General features: G+C 42.8%; 1 protein-coding gene across 4 annotated transcripts in view; it reads left to right on the top strand.

The window, feature by feature from the left end:
- EFR3B (EFR3 homolog B) overlaps window positions 1-17,446 on the top strand; it is a 138,545-nt gene extending 121,099 nt beyond the window's left edge. For all 4 annotated transcript variants that reach the window (XM_070932186.1, XM_070932184.1, XM_070932185.1 and 1 more), the window contains exons 16-23: window positions 2,303-2,434; window positions 3,674-3,741; window positions 4,101-4,228; window positions 6,996-7,087; window positions 10,437-10,485; window positions 11,209-11,315; window positions 16,252-16,301; window positions 16,947-17,446. In XM_070932186.1, the coding sequence (XP_070788287.1) occupies window positions 2,303-2,434; window positions 3,674-3,741; window positions 4,101-4,228; window positions 6,996-7,087; window positions 10,437-10,485; window positions 11,209-11,315; window positions 16,252-16,301; window positions 16,947-17,052 (732 nt within the window). In that variant the 3' untranslated portion in view covers window positions 17,053-17,446. The remainder of the gene's footprint in view (window positions 1-2,302; window positions 2,435-3,673; window positions 3,742-4,100; window positions 4,229-6,995; window positions 7,088-10,436; window positions 10,486-11,208; window positions 11,316-16,251; window positions 16,302-16,946) is intronic.
- Window positions 17,447-21,866: the final 4,420 nt, after the last annotated feature.

The raw sequence follows: 21,866 nt of genomic DNA, 5'->3' as shown, positions 1-21,866 counted from the left end.
AGGGGGGACATTCCTGTGGGGTGAGGTCAGAAGCTGGGGAGACTGACTTGGAAGATGGCCAATGAGGAGATGAGAATTGGGGAACGGAAAGGGAAGGGTTTGGGGGTCAGAGGGTTAGTATCAGCTACGACGAAGTCGGGGCCAGATCTGTCGTACTCAATAAATGGAATATTTCAGCAAAGATTAATTGTTTGGGAGTGTAATTTATTTGAGATGACATCGAAACCTGACACCCTGCCCTCTAGAATAGGGGTCTCCAACCTTGGCAAGTTTAAGACTTGTGGACTTTAACTCCCAGAATTCCTCAGCCAGCTCTCCAAAGTTGGCTGAGGAATTCTGGGAGTTGAAGTCCACAAGTCTTAAACTTGCCAAGGTTGGAGACCCCTGCTATAGAACACTCTACCCCCTGAAGTTCAGCAGGCTTCGACCCTCCTAGCCTTCCATTAGGCTTTGAAGACTTGGCTTTTCTCCTAAGCACTGAGATAAGATTGGATGACTGCACATTAGAAGTTTGACTTGGTGCCGGGTTTTTGTTGTTTTTAATGTTTCAATGTGTTTAGTTTTTTAGTTTTAATATGGTTTTACATGTTGCTTTAACTTCTGATTGAGAGCCACCCAGAATTGATTAGAAGATGGGCGGCTATATAAATCTTTTAAATAAATAAATATTTAACTATCCCATATGCCACACACACATATTTACTCTTCTTCACATTGTACTTGGACTCCATCTGGTTATTGGAGATTTATTTATTTAATGCAATTTAATACAATTTAGAGGCTGCCTGAATCTATATGACTCTGGCCGGCTTCTGTTTTTTAAAAGTAGGAAGAATTTAAAAAGAAACCAACCGCTAGCATCCAGTGTGGGAAGAGGTCAAGTATGCATGTTTTTTTTTTTTTACCCCAGCCCTTTTTGGATTCATCAGATTCCTTGAAGAAGCAATTTGCAAGAGTTTCTTGCATGTACTTTATATAAGGAGTTGGATCTGTTATATAATTTGTGCCAATTACTGTAAAATGCTCTTGAATGCTAACAATATATTGTAATTTGAACCACAAAGATAAAGCATGTGAATTTCAAAAAAGAAAAAGAAAATATTTAATAAATAAGGGTAGTTGGGGCAGTTTTGATCTGTTAAAATACATTTGATGAAGGCATTAATCTAATGCATGCTCAGATTCAATAATGATTGTACCCACAGAACTAGACTTGTAGGGATCTCAACCATCTCTCTCTTCTGGGTCTACACACCTCAGCTCCTTAGTGTTGTCATCACTTGTTTACTAGAAGATATCCTCGTGTGTGAGCTAGGGATCCAGAGTCCTTGTGCCTTACTGGAAAGTAAAAAAACCAAATGATATATTACAGACACTCCTTGTTTTGTGACCACAATTGTGACTGGCAGTATCATTAAGCAAAGCAGTTGCTACTTGAAACCATCACTGGGCTTATGACCTTACTTCAACTTTCCTTTGCTTTACAAACTTGCAAAGGTCATAAATGCAAGGACTGACTAGTCACAAAGTTACTTTTTCTTCACCATCATAACTATGAGCAGTCACTAAATGAGGACTATCTGTAATAAAAAGGAAATAGATTTTATAGCGCCACTCCTAGCCCTATATGTACCTGGGAAACACAGCCCCTTTGCTTTGAAAGAGATCAATCCCATCACAAGCACAAAATTCAGAAGTGGTTTCCAAATGAAAACAAAATTAGATATGTTCTTTTCTTCAAATAAAGCAATCGGTTTGACCATTTCTACTTTTTTTTCCTTGCTGTGGAAAATAGTATATATTTCTGTTTGCACTTACTAATCTTTATAGACTATCATCATTTATGTTGCCAAAATTCAATTTACTCTTTCAAATTCTTAAACCTTAAAGGCAAAAAACTTTTTCTGATAAATTAATTTAAAAAATGATACCGAAAGAGGGATCAGTGCAAATAATAAATAGAAACAGAATTAAATTTAAATATGCACGTCATATGAAAAGTGATCTTATGCAATACTTCCATCTAATTTTTATCCATCCTTTCAAAGGTAACATTTTTTCTGAAACAGATTTTCCTCCATTCTTCTCTTGGTTTTAAAAAAAGATATATTTTTTTTCTTTCTCTCTGGTGGAATTTGCGTGATTGGCTTTATATACCTTCAGGCTCTGATGCCGATACAGATTCAGTGTCCAAGATGAGTGAATGTAGACTGAAACTCAGATGTGTCTGGTTGTCAGTGAACATGGGGGTTGGGGGAGCTTGCTTGTCCTTTCACTAACAAGGCTGCTGTCCTGTTGGCAGGAACTGGCCCTGGTGAACGAGGATAACCTGCCCTTGTACAGCCGCTGTGCCCTGTACGCCCTTGGAGCTGCCTACCTGAACCTGATCAGCCAGCTGACCACGGTGCCTGCCTTTTGCCAGCATATTCATGAGGTCTGCCACTTGTCCTTACCTTTGCTTATCTTTCCTTAACCTGTTGTTGTTTTTCTACCAGGAAACTTCCTTCAGCTTGGTCCAAATAGAGTGGATGACAATTCTACCCTGTTTTCCTGAAAATAAGACATCCCCTGATAATAAGCCCAATCGGGCTTTTGAGCACATGTGCTAAAATAAGCCCCCCCCCAAAAAAATAAGCCCTCTCCGAAAATATTTAAACACATGTGCAGCCGGTCCCTGCCATTTCCTCTGTTTAGGGCTAGGGAGACAGAGCTGGAAATCAGGTAAGACAGCAAGAGGATCCCAGTCTTGCTCCACATGCCCCAAAATAAGACCTCCCTGAAAATAAGGCCAAGCGCTTATTTCAGGGTTCAAAAAAATATAAGACAGGGTAGGAGTTACAGTCCAAAACATTTGGAGCACACAGAATCATAAGAATATGAAGTCCCTGCACTCCATACTCTGTAAAAAACAGCGGGATTTTTAGGGAACCCTCAAACACGACTTTCCCTGTTGTGATGCCCAGCCATGTTAGATGAATTACCTACAGCCTCAAAATACTCACATGTATGAGACATTTCTGAACTAAACCCATCCAGCCAAAGCCTCGCTGGACATTTCCTGAAAAGTGTGATTGTCTTTTTTCTGTATCTCTTCTTAATATATTATGATGCAGAATCATCACACTAAGTGGTTTCCTGCCATTGCATTGCATCATTGCCTGTCTCATATGTAAGAAAGAGATTCTGAAGCACCAACTTTTATCAACTTTCAGCTAGATGTGATTAAGGACTGTGTGTACAGGTGGTTTTATCAACAACTGCATATTGGAAATTGTTACCGGGCTCCCAGATTTGATATACTGAGAACTCAATTTGCTAACCCAGTAGTACTAAACAAGAGATTCCTGAATAGCAGTGCTCTCCTGACTCTAATTCATTCTGTGCATCTCTTAGCAATGATGGCATCCAGTAGTATTTAGACAAACATTAGAAACTAGTGTTGATGACATCACAATCAGTTGTACCTGTGGTTATGTCACAATACCTGCTCATACTGTACTTACCATGGCCATAGCTCTGAGCAACCCAGATCAAGGGAGCTTATTAGGGCTGCCAGGCAGAGCATCCAAAGATAATACTGATATCTGATCAGATAAAATCTGATATTTTTTTACAGTGGGAACTGACCACACCAAGTTGGTAAGAAAAAGTCTTGCATTTTTCTTCTCTCCAGGTTATAGAAATGAGGAAAAAGGAGGCTCCCTACTTACTCCCTGAAGGTGTCTTTGTAGAGAAACCCAGGTATGAGAGCTGTTGTTAGTTCAAAACATGTTGATTATATCCCTACTATAATTTAGATTAGTGCTTTTCAACCTCAGCAATTTTAAGATGTATGGGCTTCAGTGTCCATAATTGACTTGCTGGCTGGAGGAATTCTGAGAGTGGGTCTGCACCACATTGATAAGATTGAGAAACCTTAGTTTAGATAATGATGCTTTGAACAAGTGGGCTTTTCAACCCACTTAATTATCCCATCATTTGCCTTCAGCTCTGTTTTTCACATGTGTCCTTCCTTCCCTGGAGACCAGTTGCTGGGTAATATGGGTACCTGGGGAGTCATTGGGACAGTCATGTGTTGTTTCTCTTGTTTTGACCCAAAGGTTGTCACGGAACCTGGATCACCTTGGCCCCGAGATTCTCTTCCGGCAGAGCAAGATCAGTGAAGTGCTGGGAGGGAGTGGCTACAATTCAGATAGGCTCAGCACACCTTACATCCCTCAGCTGACAGGTATGAGGGCAGTGGGTCATATATTTTCTCTACTCAAGAATTTTATCATTATTTTTAGAATCAATTTCTGTTGAGTTTTGACTTAAAAGTATTCCAAAGAGCCAAACTGATGATGGTTGATTCTTCATTGTGGTCTTTGTGTTTCATACAGCTGGGCTTTGCACTCAAACACAGCTTTGTGTTTCATTTATCCCTCTCGACTTTAATGTACTTGCTGAAGGAATAGCCTTCTGCTATCTCCAAATCTAGGAGGCCCTAGCATCTTCACCTACTTGGTCTTGATAGGATTGAATCAGAGACAGTTCCTTTCCAGCCAGGCCCACATAACCTCTAAACATTAGAATAGACCCTCAACAGCCTCATTTGGCCCGCCTAACATTGGCACATATAATTAATGAAATCTCAAACTGGCATATATCATTTCACCCAGCCATTCCCTGTACATATTGAATAAAAGGTGAGAAAGAATTGCCCTGTGGTAATCTGCAAAGGAGGGACCCAGGGAGTGGCCTTTTTCCACCCCCTCCCCCAACTGTGTGAAGCACAGAGAAACACAATGAAGATTGCTTTCTGTAATTCTGGTTCTTCAAGAATAAGAACCAGAGTTCTTATAATGAGCTGCGGTGGCACAGTGGTTAGAATGAAGTAGTGCAGGCTACTTCTGCTGCCTGCTGGCTGCCTGCACTTTAACAGTTCGAATCTCACCAGACTCAAGGTTGACTCAGCCTTCTATCCTTCCAAGGTCAGTAAAATGAGGACCCAGATTGTTGGGGGCAATATGCTGACTCTGTAAACCCCTTAGAGAGAGCTGTAAAGCACTGTGAAGCGGTATATAAGTTAACATATAAGTTAACAGAATAAAACATATTTTATTCTGCTATGATAACAGAATAAAAAAATTGGAAGGGACCTTGGAGATCGTCAAGCCTTCTAGATTTCTAGATTAGTCTCCAGGTTGTAGAAGTCATCTCTGTGTTTACACAACCCACTCTATCAACCACGGCTTCTTGATGGAAAATTAGCAAGCTGAATTCAATTCCTTGCATTTGCCCAACATCTGAAGAGAGGACGAGAGGCTTTTTAGCTAGTACAATGAAATGAAGATTGTCTTTTCCTGCTTAGAAGCATTCCAGAAAATGCTTTTTGAAGGCACAGAATTCAATTATGCGGCCTACTTGAAAAACTGCAGTTAAGAAAAACAAACTCTACTCCTTCTATATGTAATAGAGCACTTCAGGACTAGCAAAAACCAGAAATAAACCTATGCAGACCAGCAATTTTGGATAAATTATGCGATGTGTTCATTTTGCTTCAGCGTTATTTATTGTGCAGGATTTGAGTTGCACAGCAACATTGCTTTATTTTTAACTCTTACATTTACAGGGTACCCATTGCCATTCTTTCCTACCCATATTTAACTGAACATTTGCAATTTTCCTCTTATAGTTTTCTAAACTCTGTGGGTCTCTCACCCAAACAGAAAAAAAAAAGTGAAACAAAGTTGTATGGTCCATCAGCCTCAAGAACTATGTGTTGCTGCTTTAGAGTGTGATATTTATCTTACTGGGAGGGGCACAGATCTGAGAATAGGCAAGGATAGGAAAGTCATTGTCCCTTTGGATTCATCCAGCACATACTAGTTTAGAAGCAACGTTCATGGCTGCTTTGCACAGTCACACTTGTTCTTATGTAAACATTGGTTCAGATTTGGAGGGAAATATCCTCAAGGGTTTGTAATTTTGCCAACAGATAAGCCATTCTGAAAGCAAGGTATGCTAGAAAACTTCAAGGAAAATTGAGGACTTTATAATCATAAGTAATTCCCCAAAGCAAAGCACTTGCCTTGGCTTTAAAATTAGTTATTATTATTGTTGCAAAACCATGGCACCTTTCATGGTCACAAGTTATCCTATCTTTCAGGAGTGTTCTATGCTTGTAAACTTCCTGATTGCTTTTGCTTAAAACAGTCCTCTGAGTGGTCTCGGTGATACAACGAACATGTCACAGTATTTTTGAATTAAAGGATTACAAGCAAAAGGGCTAGGAAATAAAAGCAAGATCTCTTTGTCATGGAAATGCATGTGCAATGCCACAATTTAAATGTTAGCAGCCCCTTCACTATAACTATTTTGGCTGCCATTGTAGCCAAGAATCTCAAAGATAGCAGACCCAGGAACAGGGCCGGATTTTCCTATAGGCTAACTAGGCTTCAGCCTAGGGCCTCAAGATCAAGAGGGACCTACATTCAAATTGTTAGCAAAATTAAAATAACACTTTCACTATAGGTGAAAGGGCCTCATAAGTGGAATAGCCTAGGGCCTCTTTTCATCTAAATCCGGCCCTGCCCAGGAAGCTGGCCTAAGAGGAATCAGTATGCGACTCCTTGATTGGATTCACGCAACATGCCAAACTAAGCAAAAATTGGATTAGTTAATGATTCAGTCTATTGAGGGAACTCATTATCTTAGTATTTTATGTGAAATGGGCTACGGTGTTGAGTTGTAAAATGGTTTGTGCTATTGCATAATAGATGTTCAAAAGAAAAACACCAATTGTGTTTTGTTAACTCATATTAAGAGTTTAGCATGTTGTGGAAATCCAGTCTCTCTAAGGCAGGATGTGTTTATTTATCGATCACTGTCACAGGACTATTTGAGGAAACCAGGGCCAAATAATTCCTCTCGCATTATCATTCCCTACAAAATGCTAGACACATAACCTTTCCAGCTGGGAAAGAAAATGATTTTATCTCCCTTTCTCCTTTTAGATGAAGACAGGCTGTCTAAGAGGAGGAGTATTGGAGAGACCATCTCTCTACAAGTTGAAGTGGAATCCAGAAATAGCCCTGAGAAAGAAGAGGTATGCCATTCTCAATGTTCCCTTTTTTGGCTAGGCTCAGCAAACATAAATTGAATGAGAAATGGATGGTTGGGAACTTATTACCAGCCCTGTGAGGTTCTCTTTGCTTTATTCTGAACTTCTCTTCCCAACATCATACTTTTTGAGATGCTATTTTATTTTATATCTATCATGGAGCAGTATTTTAAAGACCTAATGATATTATGTACTGGTTTATTGGATTCATTTGTCCAAACAATAAGAAATGGAGGGCTTTAAAATGGATAATCTGTAATAGGACCTTGATTGGGAAACGGTTTACTTCATCCCATATGTTTGTTTATTGGTTAGTTCTGTTGTGTTCCAGACTACATTATGTTGAATTAGATTTCCAAGTTCAAATTTTTAAGGCAATATGAATTGCATCCCAGGTACCAAAGGAACATGGACGGTGTTGGTAAATCCCTACTTATTATCTTTGGAAATTCTGGAGAATACAGGATGATTACAAGAGGGACTAATGTTCCTAATTTTAGCAGGAGAGCAACCTGGGAAAACTCTAAAACAGATCATAATCTATAAGAGATTAAGTGTGTAAGGATCTTGAAAAAGGTACAGTGTTTACAAGAAATTAACCTGAATATGCACTGCTTATAACAATAAGCAATGTCAATTATCTTTTTTGTAAAGTAATATTCATAGTGAGAACACTATGGACATAATACAGTATAGCTTGAGTTCATTTCTTTGCTCAAACATTGCATTGCTCAACAGGGGTTGCACTACTCTTGCAGTATTCTTCAACAGTTTCGTTAATAACTTGCTTAGTTTATAGATTAGTGAAAACTTGGTGGAATGCCTGATATTTCAGATGACAAAAACAACATTCAAAATTATTTCAAAAGGCTAAGGAAGAGAACTGAATAAAATTTAATAGATAAAAATCCAGAATTTTTCACTTCCTTAAGTGAAGAATGCACTCAAACTCAAATGCACAGGGGTAGATTCAGGTTATACCCATGAACATTCTAAGAGGTTGCACAAATGTCAAAATGAGCATTACAGTGTATCATGACACCCTCCGTGCCTTTTGTATATATGTCATATTACTGCACATTCATTAAGGCAGATCTTACCTTGTAACATCACAACACTTGTTTTGTCATCCTGATGAAACTATTGGATTTTCCATAAATCTAGTATCATAATATTATATGGTAAAAGGATCTGGATATTAAGTTGACCACAAGTTGAATTTGAATCAGCACTGTGATATGTCTGTTGAAAAAGCTTTTGAAACAGCAGTGTGATGTGCTGTTGAATTAGACATCATTAACAACAGTGTCCTAGGAAGATAGTTCCATTGTATTCTGCATTATTTTAACCCAATGTTGAGTACTCTTCCCCTTTCTGAATAACATGTTTAAGAAATATTCAGAAAAAAATAGTACAATTACAGAGGAAGTAGTAAGGAATAACAGAATCATAGTGGTGGAATGGGCCTTGAAAATCTTCTAGTCCAACCCCGAGCTCAAGCAGGAAACGCTATACCATTTCAGACAAATGGTGTCCAATCTCTTCTTTAAAACTTCCAGTGTTGGAACATCCACAACTTCTGGAGGCAAGTTATTCTACTGATTAATTGTTCTAACTGTCAGGAAATTTCTCCTTAGTTGTAGGTTGGTTCTCTCCTTGATTAAGTTCCATCCATTGTTTCTTGTTCTGCCTTTGGAGACTAATTGACCTTCCCTCTTCGTTGTGGCAGCCCCTTCAACCATTGCTATCATATCACTCCTAGTCCTTCTTTTCATTAAATTAGACATACCCAGTTCCTGCAACCATTCTTCATATGTTGTAGTCTCCAGTGCCCTGATTATCTTTGTGGGCGATTAATCCAGAATAATCAGAGTCCTGAAAATGCTTTCAATGAGGTGCTGAGGAAAATGTTTATATCTATCCTTGAGAAAAATGACAATGGGAAGATGCACTAACATTGTTCAACTATGGATATCACGCTTAAGGCCAAGACCATTCTCTATTATCCCAGAATGCAGAATATGGAATAAATGTTTTAATTTAGAGAAAGATAGATTCCAGTTGAATATTAGGGGAAAATCCTGGTGGTAGAAGGAATTCATCAGTGGAATCAGTTCTCCAAAGAGATGGTGAGCACCAGTTTGTTGAATGTGTTCATATAGAAACTGAATATCCTGTTGTGGATGTTTTAATTAGGATTCTTGCACAGATAACAAATTGGGCTGAATGGTCTAAATGGCTTTTCAATTCTGTTGAGTTGATGGAAAGTTAATCTAAGTGAAAATCTGTATAAGTAGCAATAAATCAGGAGTCTGGCAGCAGCTTTTCTGATTCACAGATTTTAATAAACGGCATAAGCTTTTATGAGTTGCAGCTCACTTCATCCGATGCATAGAGGTGCTGCCACATTGCTTCTGAATTTTTGGTAGGTCAAGGATAAGAACTTTTAATTCAAGATAACGCCCCCACCCTTCCTTCAAACTGGTCAGAAGCCCACTCTGGGTAATTATGAAATGCCAAATGTTTTTTATTCTGGCATGTAAAAATGAAGCTTATGTACTTTCACATTGTTGCTCTTGTGCTTCTCCATCTGTTTTTGTTCTGAATCTGTCATACTTTTATGTTCTTAGCTGTAAAACAATTCATAGAAGTATGAGAATAAATCTTTTAAAACAAATGCTTTTCATTAATTAAACAAACTCCACAGTACAATTTAAGAAAAAATAATGGACTGCTTATCAAATCCTAACCAAATGTATGAAGATGGATTCCCTAGTACAGGGGTCCTCAAACTTGGCAGCTTTAAGACTTGTGGACTTCAACTCCCAGAATTCTCCACCCACCAATTCTGCCACTTGCCCAAAACTCTCCTCCTTGCTGCATGCCAAACTTCTAAGTGGCCCAAGGCATAGCTGGCTGGAGAATTCTGGGAGTTGAAGTCCACAAGTCTTAAAGCTGCCAAGTTTGAAGACCTCTGCCCTAGTAAGATAGTTGAGTGTCTCCAATGCCTTGGGCCATCTAGAGGTTTGGCATGCAGCAAGGAGAGTTTTAGGCAAGTGGCACAATTGTTTAGAAGAGAGGTTTAGTTAGAGGGGTGCAAAACAGACAAGAATATGGAAAAGGGGATTTATCATTTGTTTATATTCTTAGGGTAATACCCAGATGATTCATTTGATGAGGTAGTTCATTTTTTCTTGATGAAGTTTCTTGATGACTACTATTCCTTTAAAGTAGGATTTCTTTCTAAACCTCTATTAGATTTTAACATATCTAATTTCTAACATATTCTTTCTCTACCCTTGTCTGTTGTGTTCTTCCCATCAATCCCCCAAAGAGAGCACCAGCTGAAGAGATCACTTATGAAACCCTCAAGAAAGCAATTGGTAAGTCTCTTCATAGCAGTCTCTGCATACTATTTCCGCTAAAACTAGATTGACTGGGGGGGGAGGGAATTTTGAAAATATCTGATCTAATTAACGCCTTCCATCCTTCTCCTATTCTATATAGCAGTGATGGCTAACCTTTTTGCCATCGTGTGCCAAAAGTGAGGGGAGCGCGGGGGGTTTGTGCGCATGTGTGCCCACACCCATAATTCATTGTGCCCTGCCCCCCCGCACATGTGTGACCCTCCCCTGCGCTCCCCCCGCTTTTGGCATGGTGGGCCCGATAGGCCCGTTTTTCGCCCTCTCTCAGGCTCCAGAGGCTTTCTAGGAGTCTGGGGAGGGTGAAAACTGCCTTCCCCATCCCCTCAAAGACCCTCAGGAGGCTGGAAACAGCTTGTTTCTTGATTTGCGGTGGGCCCAGAAGGGCCGAAAATCAGGTGGCTGGCGCGCGCATGCGTGCTGGAGCTGAGCTAGGACAACACTCACGTGCCCACAGATACGGCTCTGCATGCCACCTGTGACACCCGTGCTATAGGTTCGCCATCATGGCTATATAGGCATCCCAGAATAACAGCCCAGCAATTAGAACCAGCTGGAGGAAACTTTAAAAATTAAGACAAATTCTGCTTTCAGCTTAAGCCAGGAAGCTGAACTCAAGTTTAAATGGGCAGGATTTTAATCCTATCCCTCCCCAATCATTAATTTCTCTTGCTTTCTTGGTAGTTGACAGTGTCGCTGTAGAGGAACAAGAGAGGGAAAGGAGACGGCAGGTGGTTGAAAAATTCCAGAAAGCTCCTTTTGAAGAAATTGCAGCACATTGTGGGGCCCGAGTAAGTATCAGGTTTTCCTATTGTGTCCCCTCTCTCCTGCTCTGCCTGCCTATATTGTTTCCCTTGGTGTATACTGAGGAACAATCCTCGTACGGAGGATAGCATTTCTTGAAAGAAGTAGGAAGTTGAATAATGAAATCATACCACATACCAATAGAAGATAAGTATGTTTTATTTGTGTTGTAACTTATCCTGATGCTTCTTCATGTATTGATTCAGCTTGTTAAAAGTTAAATAAGATAATTTTTCTTATTTTGCTTAGTCAGGCAGATCAGTAACAATGTTTTACAGTTGTAGAATGCCCCAAAGTAAAACATCATCACGTTTCCTCAATTATGATGTCACCTCTGTCTCATTGTAATCCACTGCTAAGACAAACTGAAAGAGTTTTAGGTGTTCCAGAATGGAAGTGATGTTTTTTGTGCTAGGTCAGCACAGACAATCTATGCAGACAATGTAGGGCAGTGTTGGTGAACTTTAACGGGAGTGTGCACACACAAGCCCACATGCTGGAAACAGGAAGAGCAGCTGGTTCCTGGTGCGTACATGTGTACGGGCCACTTGGTCTTCTGGTTTCTGGTGCACTGTGTGCGCGAAGACCAGCTGGCCGGTGTACATGCGCGCGCCGGAAACCGGAAGAATGTCAATGAAGCGCCCCCCCCACTGCAACCCACCACCAAGAACAAACCAGCACAGCACCCCACTCCCCCCAGTTCTGCCAAGGGAGTGTGACCACTTCCTCACTGGCACACCTCTTATCCCAGCGCCAGACAAACCTCCCTCCCAAAACAGGCACATAAACAGGAAAAAAAAAGAAATCCTTTCGGTCCAGTTGCACTACTGGTCCGTTTCCACAGATAAAAGGGTTGCCTTATTCTGGAACTTCTTTTCAACTTCACAGTCTTATAGCTCTGCTCCCACCCCACTAGTGATCACATCCGGCTTAGCTTCCCACGGAGCAGACAAAGACACTAAGTCGGCTCATGCGAAAACAGCCCGATCCTGAGCCACAGGCCAGACGTGACCAAACACCCACCCGTCATTTCAGCCAGATGCACAGCAGGGATGCCCAGGAGGCGGGTGCACGCCTCCTGTTGCTGAGCCACCAAAGGCTTGGTCAGAGCCAGGAATAGGATCTTGCTGCCGGGGGAACCACCGGTAGAAATTGTACATTACCATGGTGGCTGCAAGTGTTTTTCCCAGCCCAGTCAGCAGGCAGAGCAGTGTGTTAGCCAGGAGCACTTCCCATGATGCTTGAACCTAGTAGGCACGCTCCTGCAATGAACATCCACAGAGCACCTGGAATCCCGGAGCGCCTGACGGAGAGGGCTAGGTCAGCAAATCTGCTGCCTCACCTTCTATGGCTGTAGCCAACAGTGCCACCTCTTCTTCCTCCTCTTCCACCACCGGCATATGAGTCGGCTGCACTCCCCATGCTTGGAAGAGCATGGCCTGCCAGCTTCTGCCTTTCATTTCAGCAGCAACTGCGCAACTCCTCCCGCAACTCCTCTCAATAAATAGCGGTGCCATCTTGACAGCCGCCAAAAAACTTGCCAGCTTCAAGGAGGGCTCTGATTAGCCAAACCCAAGAAGGTGGATCGGTCACGTGCTACATTCTTTTGCCTTTTTTTCCCCCATGAACAAAGGCGAATAAACACATCCCAGGATAATGCTGCAGGATCCAGCCCACCACCAAGAACAAGCCAGCGCAGCCCGCACCCCAACTTCTGCCAAGGGAGCTCAACCACTTCCCGGCTAGCTCACCTCTTACCCCAGCACCGGACAGACGTTCCTTCTGTGCGAACTCAGCTCCTGCACAGCCCTGCTGCCCCAGAAGAGCAGCGTTAGCCACAGGGCAGCGGCAGGGCAGCCAGCCAGGGGCGAGGGGGCGGTGGCGGTTCTCACGTTGCTGCTTCTGGACGGGATGCTGGAGGAGGAGCCGCCATCAGGGAGGCAAGCTGCCCCAGGAGGGTCAAAGGAGAGCGCAGCTCCTCCTGCATGGAGATGCTGCTGAGGACCCAGCTCACCAGTGGGGGAGTGGCTGCGGGGGCCGGCCAGTCGCTCCTGCCCCTTGCCCTGCAGCTTCTGCTACTGCTGCTGCTCTTCTGGGGTGCCTGAGCCGGCCGCGGGCTGAAGGGCTGGGGCTGTACAAAAAGTCCGCTCTGATGGGGAGGGAGGGAAGCCCCAGCCCGCCCATCCTGGCTGACAGCTCTGCTCCCCTAGGAAGCGCCCGCTGGGATCCCCTCTCTGCATCTTTGGGCATGCAAGCTGTCGCCCGTTGCTCTTCCGGGTTCCAGCGCTCCCACGCGCAAGAAGATCAGCTGGCTGGCTCACCGGAACCTAGAAGAGCAACGGGCGATGGCTCCACGTGCCCAGAGAGATGGCTCTGCGTGCCACTTCCCGGCATACGTGTCATAGGTTCACCATCATGGATGTAGGCCATATGGAAGAAGCAGCTTGAAATGAAGCGATTTTGCATTAGCATTCTACGGTATTATTAAAAGAGTATTTCCCCCTTATTTTTTCTCTTGGATACTGTCCAAGGATAACCTCATGCTGTACGATAATCTGTTTTGGGGGCACACAGTCCCAAGTATCTGCTCAAATATTTGAGCAGGTAGAAAAGATGTCTGCATAAAATTTGTTTCCTCCAGATTTGAACCCTAATCTTCTACAGCAATAAGGCCAATGTGGTGTTTCTGAAAGTTCTAACCCTGGACAAGTTAAAGAAAGCAACTTGTAGAATTCCTCAAGCTACTGAATCTTGTTTTGAAACACATTTGCAGAGTTCTTTTGAAGGTCAATAAAATGCTCTTGCTTAGAAGGAGCTTATGTAAGTCCTGACAAGTGCTTCAGAACACACCAGTAATCTGCAAAGTCAGATATCTAGTCACTCCTACAATCCAGGCCAATATGTCTATGGAGTGTAGTGCCAAAGGATGTCTTTGTGTGTGTACCCAGAGCAGTGTGAATTGGCCAATAGGTACTGAGCAAATTCCAGCTTCTGATCAAGTCAGCTGCATTGTTGATAAGTGTGCTAGATTTTGTCTAGGGCAGCAGTCACCAACTGCTGGTCCATGGACCACTGGTGGTCTGTGAGAAAATTTTGGTGGTCCACAGAAAATTTATTTGCATTTTTTTGTATTGCACTAAATCAGAGGTCCTCAAACTATGGCCCCTGGGCCAGACACATGCAATATACATGTTGCTGCAGAGAGTCTCCCCCTTTGGGGTCTTTTTGTGTGGATTGGAGGAGGGCAGAAATTCCAACTTGGGGTCTACTTCAGCCTCCTGGGGCGGGGCTTTGGGCAAAGGCAGGAGGGAAGTGCCGCTGGTGGCAAGGAGCCGGAGGGCCTTGTTCCAGTGGGACTGCATCATGACCTGGAACTGGCTGACCATCTCAGCCCGCTGAGCCTCCAGACGCCAGTACCTGGCTTTGCACTCCCGCAGCTCTTCCCTCAACTTAGAAAGTCTATGCTTGTAGTCCTCAGTGAGGTGCTTCTGCTGAACCTTCTTCTCAGTCAGATCCAATTTGAACTGAGCCAGCTGTTTTGTCAACTCTTTCTCATGGTAGCTGCTTAGCTCCAACAACTGCTTCCTGTTGGGGCCCTAAGAAGCCCAGGCAGGCAGGCAAGGAGGGGCTGGGAGGGGAGGGGCGAGTGGAGGCTGGCGAGGCGCCTCTCAACGTGAGTGACATCGAGTTGACCACACCCATCCAGTCACATGACCATCTAGCCACGCCCACCCAGCCGGTCATTAGGCAGATCATATTAGTGGTCCGTGGGATTTAAAATTATGAATTTAGTGGTCCCTGAGGTCCAGAAAGGGACGCAACTGGCGAATCAGGCGGACCTGATATAAAGCCCCCCTGCCCATGGCCGTCATATGCTCTTCTAAAGACAGCCGTGCATCCAGGAGGACGCCCAAGTTGCGAGCCCTATCCGTGGGGGCCAATAACTCGCCCCCAATAGCCAGCGATGGCACCAGCTGGCTATATCGGGACGCCGGAAGCCACAGCCACTCGGTCCTGGAAGGGTTGAGTCGAAGCCTGTTACTCCCCATCCAGATCTGCACGGCCTCCAGGCACCGGGACATCACTTCAAGGACATTGTTGGGATGGCCTGGGGTGGAGATGTACAGCTGAGTGTCATCAGCGTACTGATGGAACTCCACCCCAAAGCCACGGATGATCTCACCCAGCGGCTTCACATAAATGTTGAACAGAAGGGGTGAGAGGACCGACCCCTGAGGCACCCCACAAACAAGGCGCCTCGGGGTCGACCTCTGCTCCCCTGCCAACACCGACTGCGACCGGTCGGAGAGATAGGAGGAGAACCACCGCAGGACGGTGCCCCCCACTCCCAACCCCTCCAACCGGCGCAGCAGGATACCATGGTCGATGGTATCAAAAGCCGCTGAGAGATCTAACAGGACCAGGATAGAGGAGCAACCCCTATCCCGAGCCCTCCAGAGATCATCCACCAACGCAACCAATGCCGTTTCCGTGCTGTGCCCAGGCCTGAAGCCGGACTGGAGTGGAGTGGATCCAGATAGACAGCTTCATCCAGGTACCCAGGAAGCTGTCGCGCCACCACACTCTCAACAACCTTCGCCAAGAAGGGAAGGTTGGAGACCGGACGATAGTTAGCCAAAACAGCCGGATCCAGAGCAGGCTTCTTGAGGAGGAGCCTCACCACCGCCTCTTTCAAGGCGGATGGCAAGACACCACCAGTGCCATTGGAATTGCAGAGCTGCTTGTGAAAAGGGATCCACTCTAGGTTGGGAGAGGGGGGAATTGTAGTAAATTTAATTTAAAGGATTTTGTTATAGAGCCATAAAAAAATTAGTAGAACTTGATGCAAACTCTTATGAAAAAAAATCCTTTGTTTTTTTCCTCTTGGCAGTACTTAAAATCAATGTGATATTCTTATTGCAGGCAACTCTACTACAGAGCAAGCTCAACCAGATTTTTGAGATCACAATACGGTAAGGGAAGATGACATAACTTTCTCCTTAGGGATATCCAGGCAGCAGATTGCTAGGAGAAAAAGCAATGTTAATGGTTCATCAAAACAGCAAGATTGGCAATAAAGGACCTGAATAGATGTGAAGTAAGGAAGGATGCTTTAGATCCTCTGTAGGAATCCTCTTGAACCAATTGGCTTCTTCCTAAAGAACACTTGCCTTTTATGGGATCCTACAGCAACTAGTTTGCTCAAGGAAAATCTCTATTTATTTTTGCTCTTTGTAGCATCTAGTAGCAATGAGTTCCACCAAGTACTCGAGCTTCTGCAATAAGCATTAGTTACCCAAAGGTTTTTTCATTGTAGAGATCACAGCCCCAAAAAGCCAACTTTTCAGACTTTCCCTTGACCAACATGTTGGTATGATATGATTCATAATCCACATGGGATGGGAAGGTAGGAAAGCTTTCCTCTTTCCTCAGATAATGATTTACTGCTCTTGCTTCTTGCTCTTCCTTCCCAGTTGGCGGAACAAAGTTTCCCACCTCGTGCTGTAGTTTAGTTTTTGGGGCAGTTGCTATTTTCTTCTTCTCAAGCTCTTAGATGTCTTGTGCCTTCCTGTCCCTACACACTTGTTCTCCTGTCTTCCTGTCCCCTTGCATTGCAGACCCCCTCCCAGTCCCTCTGGAACCATCACAGCTGCTTATGGCCAGCCTCAGAACCACTCCATCCCGGTGTATGAGATGAAGTTCCCGGATCTGTGTGTCTACTGAGAGCCAGACTGCATGCCAAGACAAAGCTGAGCAACAAATCCTCCTGGGCCATGCTGAATGCTATCATGCCGCCTTTGTGAGCCGCAAGGAGCTCCTGGGGCCAGGGAGCAACCACTCAACATCCCTTTCAAGCAAGAGGGTTGGACATTTCCCTTAGAATCCACTCACTTGTACTTGGTTTCTCTCCCTTCTTCGTGCTCAACCCGTGTTCAGTCATGGCAAAAGCCACAAAGTGCATCCCCCAGAGCCTTTTATAGACTGTGGGAAAAGGTGGCAATTTCTTTTGCTTCCTTTTTCTAGAAGCTGTTTTAATAGTGTTGAAGAATTGAATGTTTCCCCTCTCTGGTAAAAGCGTGTATTGATAATCCATTACATAAAATGAATTTATTCTCTGCGGGTCTGTCTCATTTATGTGTGTGCTTCCTTGTTCAGACTAATTCTCCTGGATTTTTTTCCTCTCCTCTCCTCTCCTCATAACTGAAATTTTACTCTTCATTTCAAATTTTGTAATGAAAGTAAGGGCAATTTTTGGTGCCCAGGTGTGTACTTAATCTTTTGGAGAACATGATGGTACAAGCCCATGCCACATAGGTAGACATGCAGATGTATACTTTTAGCAATATTAAGAGTACTTAGTGCTCTTCTTCCATTAACATGTGTCAAACCTCATGATGGCAGGAAGGGTTTTTAGCAAGGTGGGGGAGAGGTTTAAATAAACCCAGATGGCAGCTACAATACACGCGCTGCTCCTTTTCTTAAACCCATCATCCTTTTTACAGGTGATACTTCACCTTCACTGTTGCAGGCTCCATCCTGACTATTGGTTGAAGTCCCACATGCTATTAAATAGGGGGGAAGCATGATTGAGGGCTTGCATACAATCCTGGGACCTCAAGTTGCCCTTTTCTAATTTTTAAAATGTGCAGAAAACTGTTCCACTCTAATGAAAAAGAAAAAGAAAATACTGACTCATATTGTTTGGGAGGAACAAAGAGAAAGTAAACTACAGGGAGGAGCTGCAGGAAATGTGCTGCTCATTAAATGTTCAGCTGTGGCAAAAAATACCAACTTTTTAAAACTAAAGGAGGTTTTTTTCCTACAAAGATGATCATCCATATGGAGAAAAATGTTCCTTACAGCCTTGTGGTATCTCCGAAGGAGTGGAAGTTGCATGTGACCAGGAATTACTGTCCTGTCCACTGGAATGTATTCCTAACCAAGATTACACAAAAATTGTGAAATGTATATTATGATGTCACAACACCTCTGACCTTTCATAATTAGTGTTGTAACTTTGCATACAGACAACAAAAAATTTGCATCACATTATGATCCATATTTCACTGCTTGTTTCTATGCCCTTTCCTGCAGTCCCCTGTAGGCCTACTGTAATATTTGCACACAGTAAATCTGCCTGGCTGCCTAGCATAATGTCATTCTCTTCATTCTATGACCAAAAGCCTGGAGATTCCCTCAGAGAGGAAAAGAGATTAAGAAAAGTGAATTTTTAGATCCTTGGGAAACATTTTCCATCCCTTGAAATGTTATTTTTTGCCCTGAAACATCAAAGCAATTCAGTAGAAACTTGTTAGATTTCCTACAATAACAATTTCAATTTCAGATATAGAGCTATGAATTGAGTTAGTGCCAAAATGTAATGATGGGATTCAATAATAGTGCCCATACACAAGTTCCCAGTTCAATTCTTTTTTTTTTTATTGCAAAAGTTTTACAATTACATTTTCACCCCTTCCCCCCCTCAACCCACCCCAAACTTCCCAACCTCATCCTCCCTAACCCTCCCTAACCCTCCCCTCCCCCCGGACTTCCACACAATATACTCAGATCAAGAGAAAAACCCCCCTTTATATAAAACTTGAACCCCTCCATCCCCCTTATAGTTTTTCATCTTCATTACATTAAAATATTTCTATCTTAATATAACATTTTCAAATAAAAGCTATTTGATACTTCCTGGTTTGATATTTGTTCTGGACATAATCTATCCACTTTTTCCATTCCCATTCATAAATCTCTTGTGAACAATCTTTTAAATATGCTGAAATCTTCGCCATCTCTGCAAAACTGGCCATCTTCAAAGTCCATTCCTCGATAGTGGGCAAAGCTTCATTTTTCCAGTATTTACCTATCAATAATCTCGCTGCTGTTATCATGTACAATATCAACTTTGTTTCACCCAATGTAAACCCCTTAACTATACCCAATAAAAACAATTGTGGAGAAAATTGAATTTTTTTCTTCAAAACATTCTGCATAACCCACCAAATTTTTATCCAAAAAGCTTTAACTTCCTTGCAAGTCAAGTTCAATTCTTGACTGTCACCATCTGTAAAGAGATTCTGTTCTGCTTAAGATTTTAAGAGCAGGTGTGTCAAACTCAAGGCCTGGGAGCCGGAGCCAGCCTGCAAGGTGCTTAGATCTGGCCTGCGGGGCCACCCTGGAAACAGCAAAGGACTGGCCTGCAGTGCCTCAGCCAGCAAAAACAGAACCCGCACACACACACACACACACACGCTCCATTTTCACTGGCAGAAAGCTGAAGGAAGCCATTGTGGCCGAAAACGGAGCTTGCGAGGGCCATGTGTGGCCCTCCTGAGGTCTGTTTTCGCTGGCAGAGGGTGGCAGGAGGCCAAAAACGGAGCTCAGGAGCCCGTTTTCGCTGGCAGAGGGCTCAGGCCACCACAGGCGTGCCTGACACAAGGGAAGTCAAGCTGGCAATGCCCACCCTGGCCCACAAGGTCAAACACAACCTTGATGCAGCCCTCAATGAAATCGAGTTTGACACCCCTATTTTAGAGCAATCTTTTGCTAGAAGGCTCTCTTCCAATCTAATTTTTCCAGAATACCAGCCAAATTTTACCCTTATAGGTTTTTTGACTGCTAGGCTATAGATAGCCATCATGTTTATTTACTAAGAAAGCCTATAAATTTTTGCTGAGTTAGAAGAATTTATGTAGATAAAGAATATATAGAAGATAGTGCTATTCGTTGCAACATGCCAGCTTCTTCTTCAGTCATCTGGTTTTAAGTGACCATCTTAAAAAAAAAAAGTGGCCTGCTTGCCATGTTTTGAAATAAATTCCAAATTCCATCGGCCTCAGCCATCATGTCCAGTCTTCAGGGGTTGTGGAAATCCTACCTTAAAGATATAAGGAAATGATGTATTTGTAGACTGATGACAAAATCTGGGCCAGGGGCATTCTTTCATCTATAGCTCTTCTGCAGACTAAGCATAAAACTCATTTAAACAAGCAGGTTAGAAAGGAGCCAAACAATAAAAAGATATTCCTGCTAAATTATAGCTCCCCACAACCCTAAGCCAGCAGGTCAATGGTCATAACATCCAAAGGACCAGATGTTTCTTATTTTTAGACTAAGAAGTTTTCAGGATCAGCCTTTTATCATTGTAAAATTGAGCGATATACTGTGGGGGTTCAGTTAATATTGAAATAGGATTCAAATACGTTGCATGGAGCTTTGGCTCTGCTGGACAAAACTGCAGTAGCCATCACGTCGATCATGAAAGACTTGCATGTGACTTATTCGCCATGGCTGCACTTGGGAAAACTGGCAACAGCTAGTTAAGTCACCCAGTTCACCTCTTCATTAACCAGAGTATATTAGCTAAGCCAGGTCAAGAGCAGACACTGTAAGGACTACCGTATACTACTTCGTTGCTGTAGGGTTGCTTGATTATTTATGTCGGTCTGACGTTAATCCCTTCTTTATGTGGGTGGTGGCTCCTGGAGAGGACACGTTCTGGTCTTTTTGTTTCATTTTTAGCTTTTTTAATGGTCTCTTTTGAATGATGATATGGCTTATTTTTACGTGCTTATTGAGAGATGATTTATCTGAATACCAAACTTTTAGGAATTCCCTAGTGCGTGTGTGTTTGTTTTGGTCTAGGATGCTTACAGTTTCCCAGACTAATTAAGGGGGACATGCCGAGAAAACCACACCCCAACAACACTGGCTAAGCAAGCTACTGTATATAAACAGAGACTGAATCCCTTACTCGCACTGATGGTACTATTTAGTTGGGTAATAAAACATTTGCAATCAAACAACCAAGACTCTGTAATGTGGAGAGGAATTATCATGTACTTTCGAAGCTTTTCCTACTATGAAAGTCTCAGATCTTTGACTCTCATCCTGGAGTCATGTATCAGCCGGTCAATGTCAGGTCCTGTGGTCTCTTGACCATAGCAGAGTCATGAAGTCGTAGTACCAGGTTTTGAAAAAAACTGTGGGCTCGCCGTTCCCCATGGGGAGCTGCTGCATGGAACCTAGCATTAGGTACTGTGGAAATAGGCCACTTTTGGGGTACCACTGCTGACATTATTAAATAATAATAAAGCTTAACATCTTTACTTATATATATCGCTAAATAAATATTGTAGATAAGTCATATTCAATACTCAAGTCTCTCAGATAACTATTAGAAGTCAAGTGATCTAAGAAGATGCTGATCCCTTGATTAGCCCAAACATTCCAGTAAAACATCTTTCATACTATTTTCAAATTTGCGTTATCCCACAGTTTCTCATGTGATTCAGAAATGAAATGTAACCTCTTACAAATAAGAAAATATGTCTGGTAGCTTTTAAAGTTTAAAACAAAGATCCCAGTTTAGTATTCCTGGGCCATAAACTTGCCAAGGTTTCAGAAGTGTTACACATTCATTCTCCAAAAAGGTCCAATGAGGGGAATAATCATAAAACAACTGGTTCAACAAATAGAAATATTAAAATCAAGGCCCAATGATATAGTTGACAATCTAGCATGTTAAAACC

The sequence above is a fragment of the Pituophis catenifer genome, unplaced genomic scaffold, assembly GCF_029215685.1.
Source record: "Pituophis catenifer annectens isolate HBS135680 unplaced genomic scaffold, rPitCat1.0.hap2 SCAF_1, whole genome shotgun sequence".
Classification (NCBI taxonomy): Eukaryota; Metazoa; Chordata; class Lepidosauria; order Squamata; family Colubridae; genus Pituophis; species Pituophis catenifer.
This window is presented reverse-complemented; position numbering and strand designations above follow the sequence as displayed.